The sequence below is a fragment of the Anguilla anguilla genome, chromosome 13 (genome assembly GCF_013347855.1).
Source record: "Anguilla anguilla isolate fAngAng1 chromosome 13, fAngAng1.pri, whole genome shotgun sequence".
NCBI classification, from domain to species: domain Eukaryota; kingdom Metazoa; phylum Chordata; class Actinopteri; order Anguilliformes; family Anguillidae; genus Anguilla; species Anguilla anguilla.
In genome coordinates, this window is record NC_049213.1 from 30,167,105 (window position 1) to 30,193,388 (window position 26,284).

The following is a 26,284-nucleotide window of genomic DNA, read 5'->3' on the forward strand; positions in this document are numbered from 1 at the left end:
GGTCAGTGCATGCTGGTACGTGTACAGACATACATAAATATGACCCATTCAGCACCAAACCAAAAAATTATTACTTTGCACATTCATTAATATAATTAATCTAAATACATGAGTTGTCCTGATGAATTGTTTTTTATTTAACTGATCACTATGTTCATCTCCACTGAGATGTATTTAGCTATTTTATCAGAACTCATACCATTTAAATATAATTATACAAGGAACAATGGAAACTAACTAATGGACATTGTTAATGGATGTGTCTAATGGATGGTTAGGCTATGCGATGAGGGCAGCCTATTTTTTTTAAAAGTACCACTGGAATGTCAGTAACAATTCCAGTGAAGGGCTTAAATTAAAAAAAAGGTTTTTTTTAACAAACATTAAAAGGAGTTCAGAGTAACCCCGATGTGTATTTAAATGTGCGCGGCTCTTGAGACTCACAATTTTGTACTGATTAGAGGAGAAATTAAAAAGGAATTTTTTTATTTTTTATAAATGGACAGTTAAAAATTAATCAGTCATAACCACAACAATTAAAGGCTGGGTTGTTGAGTTCAACTATATTACTGTGGAATGGCATTAGAAATGTATCATCTTAAATTAGCTGCAGTAATCAACAGTTCATAGTTACTGGGAATTCCAGCCAATTACATGAAATCACCATTTTGCAGTGCTATTTGTATAGATATACAGCACGCATGTCCAAATTAATGCAGCCTCATTCCAGAAGCATACAAGGTCAGGCATGCTGCAACATTGTTTCTCAGTTGGAGATGCTGGGGAGTCAAAATACTTAAAATCGGAAAGGACAAAATGGTCAATCGGGGGAGGATATTCACTGTTCTGGGACAGTAATCCAGTTTTGGCATTTCAGGGTGGGTTCAACCCCGAATCCCCCCTCCCGGCTACATGTCTGACACTGTTACATCGTGTCACTTCATTTCAAGCATTGCCCAAGAGGCCTTTTTTTTTTTTTTTTTTCTTTTTACAAGCACAGCCAAAAACTATAGATGAAAACAGGAAAGCAGAAAACTCAATGGCTCTGCACTGTCTTCTCCCCACTCAGCCCAGATTCTTGGTGTGACCCAAAAGGACCAGCTGAGCTTCCCTGAACACACTGAGTTGACCACCCGATCCTACAGATTCTCCCGCACTGCAACATCATCAGAAGAATCTGCCCCTTCCCCCAAGAGGCGATACAGCTACTTGTACATCTCTTGTCTGGACCACTGTAACGTTTCGATGGCCGGCTTAACCAGGCCGTGCTAACAGGCCAAAGAAACTGGTCCAGAATGCTGTTATGCACCCGGTCTTCAACCTGCCTAAATTCACACATGCCACGCTGCTACTTCTAAACACCCTTCACAGGGTTCTGGAGGCTGCCCACATCCAGTTCAGGTTCACTGACATAGCAAGCTTCAAATGATACCGCCTCTTCCTAGCTTCAGACAATGATGACACCATTCACTCCATGCAGACCTCTGTTCAACAGCCTCTGGGAAGCTGGCTGTCCCATCCTTTTGAGTTCCTAGTTGCACTCCTAACAGCCCCGGGTCATTTCTACCCTCATCTTCCGATGGTGCAACAACCCTCCCCAAGCAGTCAGAGAGACATAATCACTGGCTGACTTCTGCAAACATCTCAGAACCTTTTGGTAGTACACTTCAATGTTTCAGCAAAATTCAGTTTTTCAATCTTAAAAACTATATTCTCTTGACTAGTTTAATTAAATTTAATACCCATTCTCTCATTTTATCTTGGAGATATTGAGGTAAGAACCTTGATATGTGCATTTATATGATTTCAAGAGTAAAATTAACTTTTTGTAAGTAGATTTGGCTAAAAGCTACTGTAAATTGTAATAGCAAATTATAAAAGTGCACCATGACTCAGTATGGCATGATATGCTTTTTGTTTTTAACAAGTTTCTAACTATTTCACATTTTAGAAGTGTACACAAACACACAATATTTTCCTTCTATGAGAAATTTCATTCCTGTTGCAGTTTATCTGATCAGATTTAGGTTAATTTCCATAAACATTTACTTAAGTGTAGATATATACCTGCCTGCCCTGGTGTGGATAAGTTCCAACCAGCATCACCCCTAGCTCCCGTGTTTACAGACAAGGCTGCCTCCTCTTTTATCAGTATTTAACTGTCCATGGCGGCACTGAGCACATCAACTCTGAAAAGCTGAGCAATCCACCACAACGACTTAATGCTTTCAGCACAAACTGACAGCGAAAGTCTGAAGTATGAAAATCCACTTTTGGAATATGGGAGATGAAGCTCCATGCTCATTATGTTTCCTAGTCACAACACTGATCACAAGAACAATCCTCATAGAGTCTGTCTCTGGTGAGTGGCAACTGTGAACATCCCATAATTCCACATCCGGCTCAAGAAATCTACACGCCTTTAAAACTCCTCGCTCTAATGCACTTGTTCACCGGGGAGAGACAAGAGTGGAAATAAAAAAAAAGGCTTCTTTTGTTCGGCAGACATGAATAGAATTGTAAAGGTTGTAATTTAACTGTTGGAACTACAAGAACCCGTTGGCTCTAATAATGGCTTGGATGTTGTAATTTGTGTGAGGATTTGCCGAGACGAGGCTTTAACCGTGTGCCGTAATGCTACAGTGCTTTTTAAAATGAATCACTGCAGGGGCAGAAAAAAGGGGGAGGAGGGGGTGGGGGGGTGGGGGGGGGAGAGAATGCCAAGAAATGCACCAGAGATGACCCAAAGGAAAGGAAAAAACAAAGGGAGAAGGACCACGCGGAGGCACAAAAAGCAAGTCGGACCATAAAAAACTGCCTGAGACAACAGGCCAATACACCCCCCAATGCTTCCACAGAGCGCAAAAAAGGCACAGGTAGTGTCCAAAAAGGTGGAAAGACTTGGGTAAATGAGGAACACAAATAAATCTGAAATAATAAATCTTTATTGATTCAGACTATCCAATTAATGGATTCTTTAGTTTTTGTTATTTTATTTACAGAAATCAATCTAGGTGAGGTGTGCGTGTGTGTGTGTGTGTGGTGGAGTATGAGGTTACTCATTATGTTTTTTCCCCCATTACAGTAAAATAACACTAGGGCCTGGAGGATTAATCAGGTGGTTTATAGTTCATTTAAATTCATTTTGTTTGCCACCACCAAGAGGACGATTATTTCAAACCACAAGTCAATCACCTCAGTTAATGGTGACTCTTGCATTATCCAATCCATTAATGTCTTCCAACAATGTTCTAAGCAATGTTCTGCTAGTGTTCCTTTAATGCGCTGGCGCTGTGTGTAATGCCCATCTCCATAAGCCTTGAATAAAACCCAGTATATTTCAGATGGATTTCGGATGATACACTGCAGCAGAACATCTTCATCTGGTTAGCTCAGGAGGCAGCCATGTGAATGCATCTCTTAGATTCTGTGTGCTAAATGTTCCTACTTGGACAATGTTTCGCCATGTTCACCACATACGTTTTAAGAAGTCATTTTAGGTGATATACTTATACTCAGTAAGAATACATGCAATTTATGTTTGCCTGTGGCCATCTCAGACTGTTTGGTTTTTTTGTGTTTTATGTTTTTAAGACCTGATCTATTTTCATTTTCTCCAGCAGTTCAAGATACTAAGTGGCAAGATGTACAAAATAAACAAAATCATTTGCATGCAGTGTACCAGTAGGATGCTGTTTTACTGTGTCATTAGTCTTGATGTTGTTTGTGCCCATGCTTCCCGTCCTCCAGACTTATTCCTAAAATCATGTTATTATTTTGCACCAATGAGCACCTCATACAGTATCTACTCCCTAATTGTATAATTAGTCACATGTCTGTGGTTATTGCCTAACAACCACTGAATTTAGAGACCCTACAGGGATACTAAAGGAATAACTGCTGACAGCCCAGATGGTCACATGGTCAGTGATTTCTCAGTGAGTTTTAATGCACTCGTATGTATTTACTCTTTTCACAATGCAAATTCCCGTCAAGTAAATAATGGGAATTTATCTCATTTGTTCTCTGCTTTTTCTCTCTTCAGAGAGTGATGAAGAGTCTAAACAGAGGGAGAGATAGAGCAAACTCATCGTGTAATTAAATTATGAGCAGGGAATGCATCCAGCACTTTCTTCTACAAGTTTTCTATTCTGTCCATCTATCTCTGATGCAACTGTGTATAGCAGATGAAACAGAACACAAAGCTAATTGCATTACCTTTCCATCCCCAAAGCATAATTGGCATTGACACAAAACAGCAGAGGAACTGAAGGAACTGTTCCTAGTTATTATTTTTAATCAATGCTATTATATTAATATAGTTAATCACAGTTTATAGCTATTTGCTTTTAATTCAATATCCACAGTAAAATTCCCTAGGTATTAGAGAAATGTTAACACATATCTGAACATTTTAATTAAAACGTGACAGAGAAATCAGAAATAATAAATGTAAATAGAAGCTTTGGAAATGTATAATTTAGAGTATAGAACGATATAGCATTCAAAACGTTATTGAATGCGAAAGACTGCAAGAGAGAGGGAGAGAGAGAGAGAGAGAACAAGTGAGGGATAGAGAGAGAGTAAAAGAAAGAGCCATATTTGATGACATTAACAGAATTGAATGTATGCCAATGCAGCATATGTTTAATTGAACGGTGATAGAGATCTGAGGGGCTTCAGTTCTGTGAGAAAATGTGATTTTCTTTCCGGCTTGTCCTCCTCATAATGCACTGCATGAGCAGGGCCACGGGGTGTGCTGTATCACAGCACGCAGCCAGATTATCTGCCCAGGGACTCTGCCCACCTGGCCCTGCAGCACAGCAGGACAGCCAAGGCTATAACTAGGACAACTGGCCCCAAAGATCCCCGGGGATGGCCATACTTGTTCTTGGCTGTGCCTGTGCAGCCATTACTATAGAACAGACTAAACTGGCATGGAGAGGTTATGATTACAAATGTGATTTTACACACACACACGCGCGCAGGCATGCGCATGCACACACTCACACACACACACGCACACACGCACACAAGCAGACACACACACACACACACACACAAACTCACACACGCAGACACACACACAGACAAACACACACACACACACAAGTATAGTTTGCCCCCATTTAGCCTCTTTCGATAGTGTTGGCTCCAAATAGGCCCAGATCTGCCTGGCCTTCTGTTCATTCTCAATAGGTAAACATGTTGGAGTGGAGGAGTGCCTGGCTGTGACATTGCCAAACAATTTATTTTGATGATTGCCTGTGTAATAAAGTATCACAACACCTCCCACGCAAGCGCAGTACCGACCCACAATAAAATGAAGCCGTTCCGTCTCTGGCTGATTTAGTCTTGAGTGTGAAGCCCAATGTCTTATCAGTTACCAATTCCATTTTTTTTTTCTTTTAACATATGTCTACGGAGACGTTTTCACTTTCAGAAGTACACCCTGTTTCTCAGTCTGATAGCTCTAGCATCTTCTTAGGTGTTCAAACCAATACATTCATCAATACATTCTCCGGCTGTCACTGAAGAAAGTGATGAATGGCACTCTCAGGAAACAAAAGGAATCCAAGCAATTCACTGTACCTGACCTTCACTTCATGTATTGATCTTTCCAGTTTTAGCTCTGTACTCCAGCACATTGGATTTGAAATAAAACAATGAATAATGAGGTTAAAGTTCAGACCGTCAGCTTTAATTTGAGGGCATTTGCATCTATATCAAGTGACAGTCTGCACTTTAACCTCATATTCATTGTCTCACTTCAAGTCTAGTGCATTGGATTACAGAGCCAAACCAACAAAAATTATGCCACTGTCTCAGTACCTTATGCACTGCACTATAGGAAGGAACCCCTCTACTAATGAGAGATAAAGTTTGCCTATTCAGAGTACTTCCTGCAACTCCAGTACAAGAGTGTAAGTGTGCTGCCAGTCAGTGCTAAAACTCAGGTGAAAGAACTGATGCTGATGATGATGGTTATTATTATTATTATTATTATTATTATTATTATTATTATTATTATCCCCATAATTATTCCAGGCAGGCATCATTATTCAGGGTCACATACACAGCAGACGGGCAGATATGCTGCTTATACAGCAGGAAGATGCACAGTGCCAGTGCTTAGCACATTATTACCATCAGCATCAGGTCCAGCACAGACAGACCTGCCTTTCCAAAGAGTAACACTTAATTAAAGTTAATATTTAAAAAAGGATAACACATTTTCTGAACCTTTCTGATGAGTACAAACGTGCTGGAAGGAAGGGGTATGCTCTGGCAGGCCGTTGGCGTCGCTGTCCAGTATACTGGCATCATCTCTTCATTAGCGCGCTTTGTTCCATTTGGCCATATCAGCGGGACAGTGTGCCCACAGACACAAGAAACAGGCCGCAGGAGGTCCTTTCACAGCTTGCAAATGCATTTTAAATAAAAACGCAGACCAAAGTAGGCGCATGTACAGATGGGAGATGGTCAAAACATACTCTGGGTAATTTATAAAACTCGCCAGCAGCTTCTCTTGGACTTTTAAAATCTGTGCAATTGTATTTTTTTTTTTACAAATTCAGTATGGTGGCATCTTAATTATTAGCTGCATCACCAGATTTCACACAGCTGTATACTACATTTTTTTTGCATTTAGAAGACATGTGTTACTGTGCATCCTCTGCAGAGATGCAGATTCCTGCAGGGATGGAACAGGCCTTTAAAATAGCTTTTGTGTGGGTGGGTGGATATTAGCTATGTGTGTGTGTGTGTGTGTGTGCGTGCGCCTCTGTGTGTGTGGTGTGTGTGTGTGTGCGCCTCTGTGTGTGTGGTGTGTGTGTGTGTGTAAGTAGTGCTTATACAGTATATATGTGGCTGACCCTTACAGTGCAGTAATATGTCCAGAGCCTCTGGAAGCTGGAGCCCTAGGGCAGTGTGGAGAGTGCAGTGTAAGTGGGGTGAAAGGATCCCAGCATGCCACTTCAGCAGAAACCTACAATGCATCTTTATGTTTCATATATTTTTCCCTCATAATTAAACAAAGGCAAGCTCTGTAGTTTCAGTGGTTTGAATGCTACAGTTTGAATGCTACAGTTTCGGTGCTTCGTAGTGAAGAGACAGTGTGCGGATGAGCACTATGGATGCAGGTGCATGTCACTTTAAACACCCGACTGAATCGTAAAAGCTGATGCAGTGCATCGGCAAGACGCAGAATCAATTTCTGGTGTGATTAATCTGTTTTGGAGGACTACAATCGCAGTTCACAAACCTTAAGTCTCAGCAGAGGGGCTGTGCTTCATGACAGGATAAGATTTTACCTGTGGTGCACGCACAAGATATTTCACAACTGATCTCATTCTGATTTTCATTTAAAATAGTATAGGACTCACTTTCTCTCCGTCATTTCTTCTGACTTTCAAGCTTTTTCTTTTCCTTTCTATATGTCCCTTTGAGTATGCTTACTGTCTTTCTCTCTGGGCTCTCCTTCTCAAATGCAGGCATCACACACACATGCACACACACATACACGTGCACACACACGCACTCAAACTCACACTCACACACAAAATGATAAAAAATACATATATAAGATATGCATTCAGTGACCAACCATTCAGCCTCCTTCAAAATGCCAATGCATTGTGGCTGGCGCAGCCAGTTTTATGCAACAAATGAATCTCAATCAATGCAAAACAATTTGAAGCAAGCAATGAATTTTAGTTAAAAAGGAGTCCGTCTACTCTGTGACCTTATGCAAACAAACATTTGGCTCCGACAAATGGTCTTAAGAGGGAATGGTCTGGCTGTCTTTTTTTTCCAGTACACAGTTGGATGGAGGGAATTGTTGATGGAACTAAGCTATTTTCCCAGCTGGTAGAAAAACTATAATCAATTCTGAGACAGCAGATAAGAGTGCCAAAACCAATGAGGCTCAGTGTTTTGTACTAGTGCAATTACACCAACGTCCCTCGGCTCGGCTGAAGCCAATTCGGCCGACAGAGAAAGCTTCGAGCCATTCTGCACACAGGATGTTATCTTGAACCTCGGAAAACCATGAAACTAGAAGGTTTGCTGTGGGAATTATTTTATAGTAGGTCTGAAATTCACTGCTGACCACCAAGAGTAACATTAGGTACATACTGCCTACAAATACAAGTCCATTGTTCAAATCTTGAACATTTAATAACTATTCAATAATAAGTATAATAATTCATAGCTAAAAGAAGCTAAAAGAAACTTCCACTTAAAAAAAATGGACTGAACTGCAGAGAATGGTAGAAGAAAGAAATAATAAAATTGGTTTCTCTGGTTCCTGTTTAAAACTGCCTACTTTCTGCCATTCACATAAATAAAATGCTGTTGAGGAAAGACAGTGGAGCAATACCCTATGCGAATACCTCTAATACCTCACCTTATACTGTATGTATTGTGACACACACATAGGAATGTGTATGTACACAAATATGCATATGCAGAGACACACACGCACACACACACACACACACACACAACCGCTAACCCCCCACCCAGCCAGATTCAGACCCTGGCCATTGCAAATGGAATTGACAGAGCAGAAGCCTGTTCATGCTCCTCTGTGGGCCTGTTTAGCAGATGGGCTCCTAAATGCTGTTTGTTTGTTTGCTGTGGGTACAGACGCCAGCGCACTGTGACCGAGTGCCTTCCGTTTATCTCTCCCTTTTGCCTTCACAGACATACGGCCAGTGTGTGCATGTGCGTTTGTGTGTGTGTGTGTGTGTGTGTGTGAGAGTGTGTTTCTGTGTGTATATGTGTGGATGTGTGTGTGTGTTTGTGTGTGTGTTTGCGTGTGTATGGGTGTGTGTGTGTGTTTGCATGTGTGTGTGTGAGAGAGTGTGTTTCTGTGTGTATATGTGTGGATATGTGTGTGTTAGTGTGTGTGTGTGTGTGTGCGTTTGTGTGTTTAGAAAGTGGGTAAGGATTCTTCCGACGCGTTTCTAATAAACACACCTGTCAGCTGAATCATTGCACAACTTGAATCACTGTTTGAATCATTTGTCTCAATAAAGAGAGAATTGGCAAACAAAGAAGAAAAGAAAATAAAAAAGAAAAGATTGCCAACCTAACCATCCCTATTTTCTTTGAATACATAAAAATTCCCACCGTCTCATTTCACAGTCTGCATTCATTACAGAAACAGCCTGTAAAAGTTGCAATCAACATGCAAATAGGTTTAAATCCTCCTATTTCCCTAAATCATATTTCTAGACACATCTGAGGTACAGAGAAATAAACAAATAAAAAATTTGAACACATTCTGTGTGTTAGGAAGAAGAAATATAAACATGCCGTGAATGCAACTATTTCTGTAAATCCACTGCACTAAAAACAATTAAACAACCTTTAAAACAGCTTCTCTCCATGTCAAATTCGGGCTAACCGTGACAGACACTCACAAACACTCAGGGTCAAAATGTACTAGAAATGTGTGCGGTACTCACCACGTCCTGAAGGCCCAGCGGTATCTGTAGTGAAAAGCGAGAAAATGACATTAGTTTTACAGTCAATGTGAGTCATTACTCACAGTCATTACCGCCAAAAATCCAAACTCCAAACCTGACACAGGCTGTCCCATACAGAACAGCAGTAACTTCCACAAAGCACCAGTAATGAAGCAGCCCCCTCAAAACTTCAGCAATGGTCCGAGAGATGGTTAGAGCTCGTAAACGTGCAATCGACTATGACCCCTGAGTTCAACAAGCATGACACCTTGATTATTTCTGTAATGGCTTAGGAACTGGACATTTGGCCAGAGGGCTGTGAGTGCAAATCACTGTTGGGGCACTGCAGTTCTGCCCATGAACAGTGGTCCAAATTCAATACGTTTAAATAAGTATAGAGTTATGTCGATATGCTATACGTACATGTAAATATGGAAATCACCCTGAAATAAGGTCCATGTTGAACAAATATATTAGCACACCACAGCCCTTGCCAAAACATAATGTGTGTATGAGATATATGGCAGAAGAGGGAAGACACAGCTAGCTATGAATCAGGGCTGGTGCTTTTTTGTGTTTACTCAAACCAAAAATCCAAATCCAAACTCCACAGGCTGTCCCATAACAGACAACGAAAACAATCAAATCAGTTTTTCCAATACTTCTCAGTTTTCCATGACACTCATTTTGCTCTTTCCACATTCATAATTATCTGTAGGTTTCCTACCTTCCCTGCTAAAGAAAGCAGCAACAGTAAAAAGTCATATTTCTGTTCTTTAACAGAAGCTGCACGGGCGGAGAGGGAGGTGGGTGGGTGGTGATTTGTTTAATGTTTCAGAGACATGGTCCCATCCCTGTTCCCCAAAGGGAGAAACTGAAATTTGATGAGGCCCTTCTTTTTTTCAGGGCTTATTTAGCATTTTGGGCGAGCCTCGTTCTGGCAAAAGGCACAGAGACTAGCTGGGCTAAGATCAAACCACTGCCCCGTGAGCCCCTAGCCTGTGGCTCAGGTATGGAGAACACATTTGGAACACAATGCCTTTGTGCTGCTTCCTCCACAATGGGAACTAATTTCTCTGTTTGCTGCCATTATTTGAAGGCCCTCAATTAACTCTCAGCTGAGCTATTATGCATTTCCAGGGAGAAGAAGAAAACAAAAACCAGTCTGGCTGGGATGCCAAATTTATTCATTCTTTATTTATTTTGGGGCATCTTCTTTAGGCACAATTAGTATCATGCCCTTCTACACAATAGAAATCCATCAATGAACTAAACACTTCCTTCATCTCTGTCATATTCAAGCAGGAACATGACAGAGATGGACACTTCCAATAAAATAAATCCACTGATGTTTTGCTTTCAACTCAGCCTGTACTTAGAACACTGTTTCAAATCTGGGAGAATGCACACACCACATAACATAAACAGACACACCACACACTTGCTTCATCACACACTTGCCTTTATAAAAGTTCATATTACCCAAAATAGGACACTCTAATATATATATATATATATATATATATATATATATATATGGCGCTCTTCTGAGTTCACTGATGTGTTATATAATAATAATAAAAATATATAATAATAATAATAATAATCATCATCATTATCATCATCATCATCATAAACATTCTCTGAGGACTACACCACCTGTGCAAAGTCAATTCACTGTTCAACCAGCATATATTTAGCATATCTGCTGCTTTCCTTTTTATTTCTAGCAAACAAGCTATTATTTATACTGTCAAAAAAATAATTGCAAAAACGTACATATAAAGGTTTGAATTCCGCTGAGATTATAACTAATGAATTCCTTCATTTGGCATGATTTTAAGCCACTGTAGCACTCTGGTGAGCTCAATTATTCTCTCCTACCATCTCCTCTGGGTATACAGACAGTATTTATTGCATCTGACTGTTATTTTATCACAAAGAGTTGTCAGGGGCACTTTGAGGACTGGGCAGTTAGGAAGTGTGATGTTAATGTACCGCTGATGGTAGCTACAGTCACCATCTGAATGGCATGATACATACTTTCCGTCCACAAACCTGCAGGAGAAAGGTCAAAGCTATTTTTCCTCTTTGATTAATCATGTGAAAATATCAGCTTTCCAAAGCATTGAATTATAGCACTGGCTGAAGTGTCTGCTGTCTGCTGATGTTGGAAGGAATAGATTTATATTCTATCCTCTAAACAGTAAATTTAACAGGGGCAGGAGTGTGTGTGTGAGTGTGTGTGAGTGTGTGTGTGTGTGTGTGTGTGTGCGTGCATGCATACATGCATGCATGTGCGCACGCATGTGTGTGTGCGTGTGTGTGTGTGTGTGTGTGTGTGCGTGCATGCATACATGCATGCGCGCACGCATGTGTGTGTGTGTGTGTACTCTTCTCTGATTAATGAGATCTGAGTAAACACCCTGAGCTCTCCTTTGGAGCCAGTAGGGCCTGCAGAACTGCTTCTTGATGCTATTTACCGCTAAACTTGATGCCATCTGGCAGGACTTTGTAATACAAAGTTTTATTACTTTAAGTAAATTCAAGAAACTCAAACTTGAAAATACGAATGTGATTTACTTCACAGGGTCTGTGAAAGGGCTTCACCCGAATTTCAATGTACTCATCTTTCGAAATGCCCAGGTGTTTAGACACTTCCTTCCTGAATGTGATACTACTTCCTTGCAGAATGCAAATGAAGCCTCCTCATCATGCAAAGTACACACTTTCTTATCTAAAACTAAATCCAGATTAGCTGCCTTAATGTGTTCAAGGACTCATTCGACGGCAAAAACACTCAACAAAACACTTGCATAAACCATCAATTATTCATAACAGAAATTCAGGAGCACTTGACAGAGTAAAAGTCAGGTTTAATTAGTAAGGAATTAAGAGAGGTCCTACTGCATACATCACTACGCTCTAGCCCTTCTCCTGCTGTTAACAGGAAATGGCAAGGGAGACTGCTCAATAATTTCTCTGTTAATTAAAACATTTATGCTAGAGCATGGTGTTGTTTCCATTTGTTACAGCCAAGCGGCTAAAAATGGGCTTTGTTTTTTGAAGCTCACTTCCTGGTTTAGGTAATGACACCAGTGGTATAAACAATGAAACCAATACAGTGAAAATACAAAGTCAATATTTTTTTTTGAACAAAAACATGTAGTGGGAATAGGTATTTGGTCTACATCTAATGTCTCCCCGTGTGCTGAGTTATTGCGTCACTTGCGTCACAAAATGCAAATATTCTGCATACGAACCGGGGGCATCACATCATGCTCTTAGCGGGCAATCCAGACCCAGCCTGGACTTAATAACCATAAAAAGGTACTGCCTACTCCCTACTGCGCAGCCTCTGGCTCCAATGTGTACAACACAGCGGGACAGCCACGGTTTCAAAACGCTTTTCACAAGCCCATGGAAAGTCAATGGGCAACGTCTCAGCCACTTTGTCCATATTGTGTTCACAGTTTACGGTTCCAGCACGTCACTCACATACGAGCAGGGCAATGGGCTGAAGCGGAGCAGTAACATTACCGCAGGTGCGGAGGCAGCGCTGACCATGGCAACAGCTGCCGAGCACATCTCACAGAAAAGGTAAAAAGAAACATTTTGTGACATGAGTGGGGCCGTCTTCTGATGGCAGGATATTGACTAAGCTGTGGCTCATACATAATTTTGCACACACACACACATAAAATATATTAACTGAAAATCTATTCAAAAGTGTTCCATATTAAACTCACCTCTCAAGGATACTGAGGCAAGTCGATGTTGGTTTATTCAACTAGCTTTGCTGCACAGGAGTCATGAGCAGAACACTTACATGGGAAGTCACGGGCATTGTGTCCCTCTGCTTCACATTGTGGTTTATACACAGATAACATAGCAAGCAGCTGCACTACACTCCCATGACTTCTACAAAAAAAACAGTGATTCCACTTCCCTGCACCAGGGCCTACAGCCTCTTTATCATTCTCATCCACAGGACTGCTCATCGCTGCAGCTGCAATCTGTCACTGCTTTGGATCGATACTCTTAAGAATGAAGAAAAAACCCCAGGACAGATTCAATACAAATCCTATAGGATCAACACAATTAAATAAGAGGGTTACAGAAAGGAGAAGTGATCTGGGATTTAGAGACATTACATAATCTTAGGAGCACCAAGGCAGCACGATATTGGCTGAATCAGCCATGGAAAAAAAAGGAAAAGAAAACAAGAAGAAGAAGAAGAAAAAAACATCCCAGAGTGCAGGAGTAATTTAATTTCCTCTGCCAACATACCCCTTCAAATGTTCACCATCAGTGCTCTAATCAGCATCTGATTTCCCCTGTTGCTTCGACGACATGGGTCAAACAAGCTGCTCAGAGAACTGCTCAATGGCTGGGACTGTGCTGAGCTAATGCCTGTTGAACAGACACCAGCACTGACCACAAAGAGTCATTAGGGAACTGGCTTTGAACCCAGATTTAAACCAATCCTGCAGCTGGCGCACCCTCGAGTGCTTAAAAGGATCTGCTTCTGAAAATACCCAGAAGTATAGATGGAAAAGAAAGTAAAAGAGTATGTGCTGTATGTAGGTTGCCAGAGCGTCTGCAAAGTAAATAAACGCCCACTGCCTTTGTGAAGATGGCATAGTCATCAAGAGTCCCTACAGATTTCTGCAAAGGTACTCCACTTCCATGCCATTTAGTGATAGTGGATATTAGAGCTGTTCATCAAAGCTAACTGGAACCAGGACCAGAAACTCTGCTTCACAGTGCTGTGATGCTATGCATGTACATATATTGCATAACATGATACCGCTATTACTGAGCTGCTGAGTTATCAACCAGAACATTCAGATATTCAAGATATATTTTTACGAGCCATATGAATGCATATTCTGATACTCTGTAGCAAGAAGGCAGTCCGTACAATTCTCCCATGTCACAGAGCTCATTGATATCACTCAATTTACCTACATTAGTCATATTGCCTTTTCATTGCCGGGTCATGTGACATTCACGGGTGGTGTGGCCATGAAGCAAGATGAAAATGGCCTGCTTTGGTTGCACCGGAAAGGGGAGCGTTGCAGGGGCACACCATGCCGAATTCCATCTGCTTTCTCCAAGGGCTTATGCCCAATGGGTGTGAATGATTAAATCATGTAGCTTTGGCTACTTGATGTTGATCTTTCCCAAATGAACGCTGACAAGCTCTTAAGCGTGGAGTGAGCCACCCTTGATTAGATCACACACATGAAACGATAATCTCCACTTCAAAAACAATCTCCACTTTGTTTAATATAAGGCTTTATATCAGTTCAAAATGCACTTGAACCTCATCACCAGCACACAGCTAAGCCATGATGCCTCTCCCAATTATTGTTAAGCATCAAAATCTAACGGCAATTACAATATTCGTTTAGCATATTGAGTCACCGGATTGCACAACTCAGATTACAAATACACAATCTAGGGCCTTCCTGATCAGAAATAAAATACTTGTGCGGGTATGCTTCTATTTAATCTGGTGTGCATGCATAAATTCTGTAAATACTAAAATATAATATCTTAAAATGCTGACAGGCACAAAAAAGCTCCATTACCTCCCCCATGAAGATGGAAAAGAAGGCATGTGCTGGCGTGTCTTTGAAAATCTCCATTATCCTCTCATTATTAAATCTCACCACCTGTGGTACACCAGCGTATTAGAAAACTGTCCAGCTGAAAATGTTCATCCACCCTATTCATGCATATATTTTCATGTGATGCCCCCATCACATAACAGGTCGTGTTGAACTGCAGCAAACTGAGTCCTTTCGACTTGAACCTGCAGCCTCCTGGATGAAAACCTTCTGCTTGCTTTTGTGAGAGTGAGTGCTTGTGCGTGTGTGCCAACCAAATAATCTGAACATATCTACACGTGCGTTGTCCTTTTAAATGCTGTGTGGACGCAAGTATGCGCATGCTTCTGCATGCAGCCGCTTTTGGAGCAAGAGGTCACTCTTCCTAATGCATTTTGTAAACACACAGGAAAGGGGTTGTTAACTCATAGCAGTGATTAACCAGTCCTGACAGCTCCAGATGTTGGTTCAAATGGAGAGCTTAGCAAGAGGTGTGGCAAAGAGGCCTTGCGGGCTTTAAAAAGCTGAGTGGCTTCCTGGTAAGTGCCTGAGCTCCCTGTCTGAATAGGCACCAGAGGTAGAAACAGTGACTCTGCCTCCTCCTCCTCCTGCAGCCTCCCTTCTCCGTTTCCACTGTTGATGATGTCATCCAAGCCTGAGGGTCTTCAGCAGAGGAGTGAACTCCTCGCGCCTCCTGAGGGGAAGTCTTCAGTGGCAGCCTAGTCCAATCAAAAGGGATTACTGTCTACCTCCACCTAGACTTCACTACCACCCCCCCCCCCAGCCCCCTCTATTGCAGGCTCTATTAACATGCAGTAACAAATGCACTGCTCATTGATGGGCATAGTACTGGTGCTGGTTTTTTTGGGGGGTTTTTTACGGCAAGCAACAAGCAGGTACACCATTTCTACAGACTGGCATATACCGGTGCAGTGTGCTGGGAACAGGGTCAGCATTCTGCACAACAGCTTTCCTAATTTCCTTTCGGATTCACTGTGGAGCTGAAACATGATTAGAGCGAATAGGAAAATAGGAAGGTTTCCCCCCTGCAGGTGTAATGAAAGTTAAAAGGATGTGCAGGCACTCAAAATGCACCCCTTCGGCAGGACGGCTTGGAGCCTGTAAACTAGGTTTGACATCGGTGTGAGGTGACGTGCAAGGTTGCTGGGAGGGCTGGGCATTGCTACCTCATCACTCTCCGTGCTAATCAAAACACATCAACGTTTGCGATCAAACAGATAAAAAGCGCCGCGCCGAGGCTGGCGGCCTCAGCTCAGTCGCGGACGCAAAAGGAGGGGCGTCGACCGCTTCCGCTCGAGTCGCCGCCGAGCTTCATGCGGCGGCTCGCGTTCCGTTTCCCACGCCACAGAGACCGCTGCTGTAGGAGCGAGTGAAATAAGCGATGCGCGGTCGCAGGACTTGCCTCCATCTGTTCTCACTCCCTTTCCCTAAGACACCCATTACCATCCCCCGAGCAATCGCACAATGTTCCCGTAACCTTTCCCCCGACACGCTACCGCGCCACAGCGGCGGCTTTTGCTAGAACATTCCGCTTTGGCCCGGGGGCCCTACGCCCAGCATGCACTGCCTGTCATCCCGCACGCACGAAGACCAATGAAAACAACACGGTTCTGCAATTAAACGGGCCCGGTCGGGGACGGCGTAGCGCTCGCACCGCACCGCGCCGCGCCGCGCCGAACACGGGTTTCGTCTCCCCAGCGTCTATTTAAGCATCCGCGGCCCCCCCGGGGACGGGCTCTGAGACACGCGGAGACTCCGAGGACAGCTGCTTTCCCGCTGGTGCAGACAGGTTTAGAATTCAGCGCATTCCCCTGGCACAGCACGGGAAGATTATGCGAGGTACCGCAGCAGGCTCTGCTCTCCACCCGCCCTGCATTACATCACAGCCTTCTGACATGACTGAGCTTCGTCCGGGGGACGTATGCTGCCATTCCTGATTGCTTCACATATAATTTTCTGCAAAAACTGACATTTTTAGACTTAACAATAACCTGAAAGCTTCAAGGCACCCATGCTATTTATCACCTCACTCAACATGTATATTTTTTAAATGATTATGATAAAGTACATGGTGCTATTTTTATTTTATTCTTTTTGCAGGTAAAAGATTATAGAGTGATGCTGAATATAACTGGAAAAGGTAAGAACAAAAGCCAAGAGAGAGAACTTTTAAAAATCTACGTGTACAGGCAAAAAGGGAAAAAAATTCTATAGGGCGTATGGGTGCTATAACTTAGTTTAACAATTAGTTCATAAAAATGAAAAAGATCCCTACACAGTGTCATTTTGAAGTAGTCGTCGCAAAGCTCCAAGGCTGTGCATGAAAATGTGGAAATAATTTTTTCGGAAAGAAATGCTGATGTGTAAAACAACGGAAAGCATAAGTTTTACCACCTGGAACAACATCTCTTTGATTGACACTCCAAAGCAGCTTAGAACAGTCACATGACCCTGTTGTTCTTCTCTTGTCCTCTCAGCCGTTGTGCTATGGGAGAAATCCACTGTGAGCGGGCCACACAAACCGACGAAACGTGGCACAAAATGGGAAACTGCAACCTTGTTGCAAAAACACAGGGGAGTCATCCAGAGCCTGCTGTGTGCTTTTAAGTAGGTGCGGAGGACCGTGTGATTGAACATCGCATATCAAAGCTCTCATGAAGAGATGGGAGTCAAACGGTTTTTACAAAGTGCCGCTTTAATTCAGCACCAAGGGGTTCATTAGCTGATTTAAGCCCTAATCCAGCGCGGCGTCTAACCCAGCGCCCGTGAAATACAGAGGGCGGATAATGCCGACCGCCCACCCCCCACCCCACACCCCACACCCCACACCCCCCGAGGCCCCCTATCGCCTTGCTTTAGGTGTAGGAAATTTCAAATTGGATGTATGTGTCCCAGGAGAGGCCCGTTAAGAGTTTAACGAAGGGAAAAGAAGCACAATTCGGGGCAGAGAAGAATATGACTAGGCCATTGTTGTACCTGGTAAAAATACCACCCATCACCTCATTAGTACCTGGTACCTGGACCCAGGGCTTCACCTGCTGCTGATGCTACCTCAAAGTGGTGCCAAGCTTACACCGGGTCATGTTAAGAAATAAACAACACAAAACTAGCACAAGCAGGTGCAATGCAAAAGCAGAAAAGATTAATGCCTCCTCACCAGGAGTGCTTGGTTCTCACCCACATTAACTCTTCCCATCTCTCACCCTCACGTACTCACAAAAGCTTTTTATAAGGCCCAGATGTGGTCTAACTTCAATGCATTTTAAAACTTGAAATCTGAGAAAGATTTATGTAACAGTCACATTTTTCAAGTATGCTCTACATTTTTCAACTGCTTACATAAAATGAGCTGTGAAAATTAATTTAATAGGATTTTTTACTAATGTACCAGAATTCAGCAGTTGCATAATTTAATTGTTCAAAGTCAAGGACAGGGCTTTCTCCAGTTACATCTCACCAGGGTCATGAGACAATGCAAATGGGTGCCAGTAACACATGGAACCCGTGATCATTTAGAATTATCTAGAATATGAATTGTAATATTCCAGTGGTTTTACCTGAATCCAGTCGGTGTACAGGTTCGCTGTTAGTTCTAATAGATATGCCCACAGGTTTACACCAGAACCAGCAACAGAATGAGACGGAGCTGTGGTGGTGACTATACTATGAAAAGGGTAATGCTCACATGTAATTAGTCTTCTTAAGGAGCAACGGAAGTGTGAGCAGTGTGGGAGGGGCCTAAAAGCTACGGGCGGGGCCAAAAAGCTATGGGAGGAGCCAAAATATTTTAGAGGTGCCAAAAAGCTATGGGAGGAGCTTGGAGAAACCTGTGTTGGCCTAAAACTATGGGAAAGGCTGGGAGGATCGTGGTGTCCGAGTGAGGTGATGTGTAAGGTTTCTGGGGGCCTGCTGGAGGGGTATCGCTAACACATCACTCTCCATGCTGATCAAAATCATCAACGTCTAGCATAGAACACGTGACAAGCAGCGCGCTAATGCTCGCGGTCACAGCTGAACTGCAAGCGCAACGAATGGCAGCGTGTGACCAATCTGAAAATTTGCCTTTTTAGGGTTTAGTCTCTGAGAAATAACTGCTGCCTCCCTAAATACCATGGATGCAATGCATCAATGAGTGGCAATGATGGCTGTTTAATTACAGTGTAATTATGTGGGTATCTGGCAACCTGAGAGGGTTTTCAGCCTTTTCCTGCATTTTCTGTGCTGTTGCACAGTTAGGTCATTAGCAGCTAGACATATTAAGTCCGTGGCACTGAATTGAATGGCACAAAACAAACATAGCACCCAGGTCCATCGCCTATATTATTATATTTTTACTAGTCTTTTTTATTTTATTTTATTTTTTTTAATTCAAGCTCTGATCTTCAAGGCTTTTGCAAGTTTCAAGATCACAGCAGCCACTATTCCTACATGAAGTCATTTCAAGGTAATGACGCCAAGTACATCAAAAGGATTTAAACAGCAGGTGCTTTGGCCCTGTAGCCACTTGGGATTAACCATACTGCCAGAGCCCCCAACATAACGCAAGCTTGTTTTTCTCAGAATTTCCTGTAGCAAATTACGCCAATCTGAAACAACGAAAGAAAAAAGGAGACTTTTAGCAAATAGCACTTATATTTCAGGGCAATCAAAATGGCACCACAGAAAGTCAATAAAATAGCTGTAAGGCAATTTAATGCTGTCATTACAAGTGCTGCCAAAATCATTACGCCTGCAGTTATAGAAAAACTCATATAAATTAAATAAGAATGGGAAATGAGTTTGCGTACTATGTATTTACATATATAAGAGGCAAAGCCCAATATTTAGCCTGGTGTTCCCTCATTTGCATTAAGGAACAGTGACTATAGGCAGCAAGTGAATTAATCAGCTGGAAGAATTAAAAGCTGTCTTGCTGGAGCAGTATGATAAGAGGCCATGCTGAGCTATGCAGGTCTCCTCTACCAGATTAATCTCAGCATCACATTACCTCAGGCACAATCCTGCCATGCGTATGCACCTTTAAGAAATGCAGAGTTTTAACAAGAGGGGGGAGATGTGGATATCCGCAAATCATTATCTTTGCTGGCGGACAAGCACTCCAATTGAATGGGGAGGCCTGCCGTTGTTGTTACAGACCAGGATGTATAGCCTAGTAGGAGTCACGGTAAGAGTGTGACGTTTGGCTGTGGTGCTATGGTCATTATGCAGCCCAATGCTGTAGATGCTGATCTATGCTCATAACATTTCATATGATCATATCATAATCATTTAATGAGCTGCTGGGTGCCTAATCCTGTTAAGACGCTGCTCTCGTGTATGGATGCGCCCTATGACACGATATCAGTGCCAGCAAATCTGGGTGGCGGCTAGTGTAAAACTGGCCGCCACCCAGGTTTCCCGGCGCTGATAGGAAGAAGTTTCATTTGGTGGGATTTTCAATGTCTAACCATTCATACTAGTAGCCTCCTCGAGTTGACCTGACACCCGCCCTGCCTGCGGCTGCTGTCTATGAAGTACACGCCTACGCAATGACTGAACAGCATCCCAGTTGATGGACTGAGATTGAGAGTGTAGACATAGCTGCCAACAGCACAGGCTTTAGTAGAGGGCAGTTGCATGCCTGAGCTCGCAAATGAACAAAGACAGACCGTGGAAAATACATTCTAACGCACTGTATGCTATCTGCAGTGAGCTGCAGTTCTATTCCATAGAAGAGCACACACTGATAGAAGTAAAGACTCAGCATGTTTAATGGTGGGAGAAGAGCAGGAAGATAGAGAGTGCTGCTGCAGAGGAGAGGAGAGGGAATACTCCCACCGGAGAAAATGGAACTTAAGTGATCCTGAAAAGAGTTACCCCACTTTCGAGGCTTTCCTGGCCTCTGTTTCAGTTCACTTTAACTGAGAGATTTTATTAGCAAAACAGAAATATGTGTTTTCCAAAAACGTAATACGTATCCAGTGTATGGATACAGCCAAGTACCAGGAAAACGCAGTGTTTCTATACAGTGACCCAGTGTTGCTTTGGATGTATTTGTGTATCTTATTGTGTTTTTATGGTGCGCTCAATAATATAATTGATGCGCACACACGCATGCACGCGCACACACACGCGCCCCCCTCAGTAGGGGGAGATATCCAGGCTATGGCTTGCACAAACACTGCCCCCGTATAGCCCTATTACCTTAGCAAACTCCAGTTTACCATTTAAACATATATATATATATATATATATATATATGTATATATAACCCTTTGATGCATATGTGCATATGTTATGAACAATGCCAACCTATGGTTTAGAGTCTTTTTTCTTGAGGCTCTCCTTTTTAGAGTGCAAACTATATCTTTAAAGCTACATTTTCTGTCAGAGATCACCTATGGCTGTTTCTTGCTGCAGGATTCATTTTCACAACAAAGGGGATGAGTTGCTGATTCACCATAAACCAGTCACTGAGGAAACATTTTTGAAGGGTGGACCTAACTAGCTAGCCTGCATTGTTTAGGGTTGATTTGCTCAATGTCATAGTACTTGTCAAAGTGTGGGGAGAAAAACCATGACAAAGTCACACATTTTTCAGGAAATCCAAAACATTCAAATGAATCATAACAGCAAAAGGTTCAAAATATAGTGTTAAGACACATATTGTTTTTATGTACAGCAGACATTGAGATTAGCACATCTTGTACAGTACAATGATACATTAACAATTAATTTATATGCCTCATATTTTACATATCTGTTCATACAACAGATTTTTACTGAAAATGGTTTAAGTTCATATATATTTCTAAAGGTTAAAACAACCATGCCCCTTCCAGGGTTCAAAACTGCATCTTTCAGGGTATAAGCACAGTTCTCTGACCACTACCCTACATGGGAAAATCCATTCAGTAGGGGGAGATATCCAGGCTATGACCTGCACAAACACTGCCCCCGTATAGCCCTATTACCTTAGCAAACTCCAGTTTACCATTTAAACATAATTATACCTCTTTGTTCTTCACCAGGCAAATAAATAAAAACACTTCTGTTTGTCAGTGTCCTCTGGGAAAAAAAACTTAAAAAGCTTTCTTCCCAATGATTTTGTAAGCGAAAAGCAGAATCCTCTTTCTGCATTTCGGTTGCAGCTAAATGAGTGATTAGCCTGGCCATCAGAGGGCAGGCTCTTCATCTGTCTACCATGGCAACAGCACTGTGCAGGAGCATGGAAAAAAGAAACCTTTCATTCTGATGCAATTCTCAGGATGTGTCTCCACAGGAAAACTTGCTGCGCTTTCTCTTTGGAGGCTTCACTGCACCACTGGCGATCATGACATCATGAGCTTGAGAAGAAGCTCAGATGCTGACATCGGAAAGTGATATTTTCCCACTCTTGCACAAAGCTGATGATGGCACTGCTAAGACCGACGTTAATAAAAGAGATATTATTGTTACAGGCGGATTCAATGCACGTGTATCAAAGCTAATCTATAATCACACTGCCTAACTTTCAGGGACGTGCCACGACAGAGTCTACTTACAACCTACCCAGCAACAAACAACTGGCATAGGCTCTCCTGAGCAGATTAACTTATTCAGGCCTTTATCATGGAAGGGACATGTACTGTAGGGCCTGAGGATTTCTGCAATCGAGAGACCATGGACGGAATCATGAAATTCAGGGTGGAATCCCTGGAATTTTATACAAAATCATATACATGTATACTTGCTATTTCATATTGTCCACTAACTGCAAGACAAGTGAGAGAATGTCAGTCAAACTCAGGTGCTAGGTAACAAGTATTCCAGTAAGCAACAGACTCCAGGATGTGCTTTCAGCGTAGGAGAAGACTATGAACAACACATCGTTTTACCTCAATACCAGAATGTCTTTCACTCAACTCCCATATCATGTAAACGCGCTAGTTCTCTGACGTATCCAGCTATCCAGTACATGTCTATGTGACATTTCACTTGCAAGCCAAAGGCATTCCCACACAGAACAAAGCAGTGTCATGTCTTGTGTGAAGCAGAAAGGTTACCATTCCACTAATTTTGCCAAAGTTGACTTGGGGGGTAAAGACACGTGCGACAAGGATTTCCAATTCTGTGCTCATGAGATGAATTAAGGAATTAGAAGATACATGAGACAGCAGACACTTCTAATGTCAGGTAGTCTCTTTAGAAAAACAATCTTTAGTCTAATTAATACTGAAGCAAAACCATACAACTTAAAAATAGCACAATTTAATTATATTTACTTGCAAAAATCAGGACATTTTTACATAGAAAATGGAAACTGGGATTTTTTAGGAAAAACAAAATTGAAAATAATGAAATTGATTTTATTGGGTACAACATATGGTTGCAAATGCATGAACTGCAGAGCAACGTTTGGAGCAATATGTCTGAGTGTGCATATGTACTGTATGGAGGGGGATGAGAACTTTTTACTTGGCAAATAATGCTTCTGACCCAGGGTCTAAAAGCCCACAGCTGCAGCTTGACAGCTAAGGCTATGCCCTGTTCCCTAATTAAACTGTTGGGCTCTAACTGTGTTCCTCGGTTTTATTCAGTGGGTTTGGTAAGTGAGAGATTGTGCCCTATGGACGGGTCACCACAAACCAACATCACATGTTCTAAATGAAAAGTTGCCACTGCATTTCGAGAGTCACTGGGGTCATTTCAACGGGACAAAAACCACATATTCACACAATGTGCAATAATTAAATATTCCCAAGCAAAATTAAATCTATTATGAGCACATTTCATCAGTCCAGATGAGACTATTAAAATGAACCCAGACCAAAATGAATGTATTTGTGCAGAGCTGACAAGACAGTGTGGTTCCACCTTACAATGTTCAAGACAGATAAGGGCTCTTTTTAATTAATTTGCTACTGTGTTGTATAACTATGTAGATAAGTGTGGTTATACCATTTATTTCAGTGAAATGGATTTTACGACCCAAAACATACAGTAAGAGAGCTAATGCCATACCAATCATCCATCAAATAACACTGGCACCATAATCGTGTTCTTTGAACCCCTGACACTTTCATTGGCCTGATTATAATTTTTAACTGGGGATAGGAACACCATTCAACCAAACAAGGCATGAACCCAAAAGTAGCATAAGAAATTGTACCTTTTCAGGCTCTTTAAGTTCTTGAAGTTATAATTTTGATTATGCGTGCTGGCTATTATCGCTGATGCACTTCATAGCTCAAACACTTGAGAGTTTCGAACAGCCCCGAAGCAGTAGCATCCCTCAGGCAACAGAATGACGTAAAAGCCCCCCCGCAGCACTCTGAGTGGGCTCTGGTCTTCCTTTCGATGACCGTTATTTGGAGAGAACTCCTGCATAGTGCGCTGTTCATGAGGCACAGTGCTATTTTTGAGACCCGCATGGAAATATTAAGTGCCTCAAACCATAGAGTATTCCAATTGACATTTCTTAAAACACAATAATATATGAATTTCTACGGTCAGGCATTTTCGGCAAATGTGCTTGCATTCATTGGCGAAAGGGAAACTTTAAAAAGAGAATCTTTAAAATCAATTGATTGTCATAATTCCAGCTAGTAGTGTCCATTTGATCTGTCAGCATATTTATTTATATCACTAGCCATTTATATGCTTAATATAAAGGAGGCAGAAATCCTAACTTTGAAGGGACTCAACCTGTTTTAATTTATTTTTGCTAAGGTGTGTGATTATCCGAACAATCTACTGGCAAGTAATCCAAATGTTTCTCTTAATTGTGTCTCAGTTGTGTAGCAGTGCTCTTTTTTCACACCCCATTAGAGAATGTAAATGATAAGATGGGGCTGAAATATTGAAATCAATCAAGAATACACTTTTAATTAAATCCCTCCATTAACTGCATACTGTATTAGCTTTTTAGCACACCACTTAGTAAAGGCTAGCAAACAAACTCAAATCACATGGACATTTTGAAGTGAGAAAGCCAGCGTACATTATCTAGAAGTTAAATAAAAGTAATGCTATCCCAAAAAAAGTTGAATAGTATGCACTTCATATACCCATTGCTATTGATTATTAAGCTAATTGCTTGGCTCACAAGTAGTGTTATCACTGCTAATAAGTTAAGGTTTTTGCCTTTATTTTCAACTCAGCTGTCCCTTACCTATATTCACTATGGCATTATTGACCTAACTGTATTTTAGAGGCAAGTCAATTCAAATGAATGAAGCACTAGCGAATACATGTAGAATGTGCATTTGTATGCATGTGAGTGTGTGTGTGTGTGTGTGTGTGTGAGCCTGCATGAGCGTGAATGCATCCGGGAACTTATGTGTGCATCCATGCATACATGAGTATGTGTGTATGTATGCGTGAGTGTCATGATGCACGTTTGTAAGCGTAAACTTAGTTTTCAAATTCAAACAATACAAGATCAGGCTAAAAATGTGTACCACTTTCCATCAAACACTGCTGATTTCAGAAATGCAAATGTAGGAATAATGTTTGTATTTATTTATTTATTTATTTAACTACGCAAATAACAGATGGAAGACAAAATATATTATTATATTTAAAGCATTTCTATTAACATATTCTTACATTGGATTTACATACATATACCTCAGAATTTTAATTGATTCATTCACAAAAAACCTGCATGCATCGACAATAAAGAAAGCTTTGTTAAACTAACTGTGGCATTCAAGAGCTTTGACGTCAGGAATGACATTAGGAATTTGCCAAATGTTTTCTCTAAAAAGAATAATCTGTTAGTTACACTGTCACTTTAAGTACTGTAAGCACGTAAGGGGGCAGTTTTACTAGGCCGTTTGCTAACTACTTTCAGAAGTGATGCATTCTCCCCCAGAAACAAGCACTTACGTATCAAAGACGCACTCGGGGCTGGGGTACAGTATGCGTGTCATCAACGTGAGTCATCTCACGGTGCACTTCTCTCGTTAATACATATGCATTTAAGACAAGATTGCGCAAATAACGGGCGGAGTAATTAACCCTTGTAAGTAACGAGGGTCGATTTTTGCATTAGATTTTTCCTCTAAGGAGCAGGAGTAAATCAAAGGGAAATCAAGACGGAGACACAGTTATAGTCCTCAAAGATACACTCAAAGAGAGCATCTTTTCAATAAGAATCACATTATTTCAACTTCTCGAGCAAGAAATGTGATAACCTATGTGGGAAATAGC

The 26,284-nt window shown here is 41.7% G+C and overlaps 1 protein-coding gene across 1 annotated transcript in view; it reads right to left on the minus strand.

The window, feature by feature from the left end:
• Positions 1-26,284, minus strand: part of LOC118211647 (cadherin-4-like) — a 249,611-nt gene that overhangs the window by 145,127 nt on the left and 78,200 nt on the right. Inside the window, exon 3 of the mRNA XM_035389009.1 lies at positions 9,474-9,497. Coding sequence (XP_035244900.1) covers positions 9,474-9,497 — 24 coding nt within the window. The remainder of the gene's footprint in view (positions 1-9,473; positions 9,498-26,284) is intronic.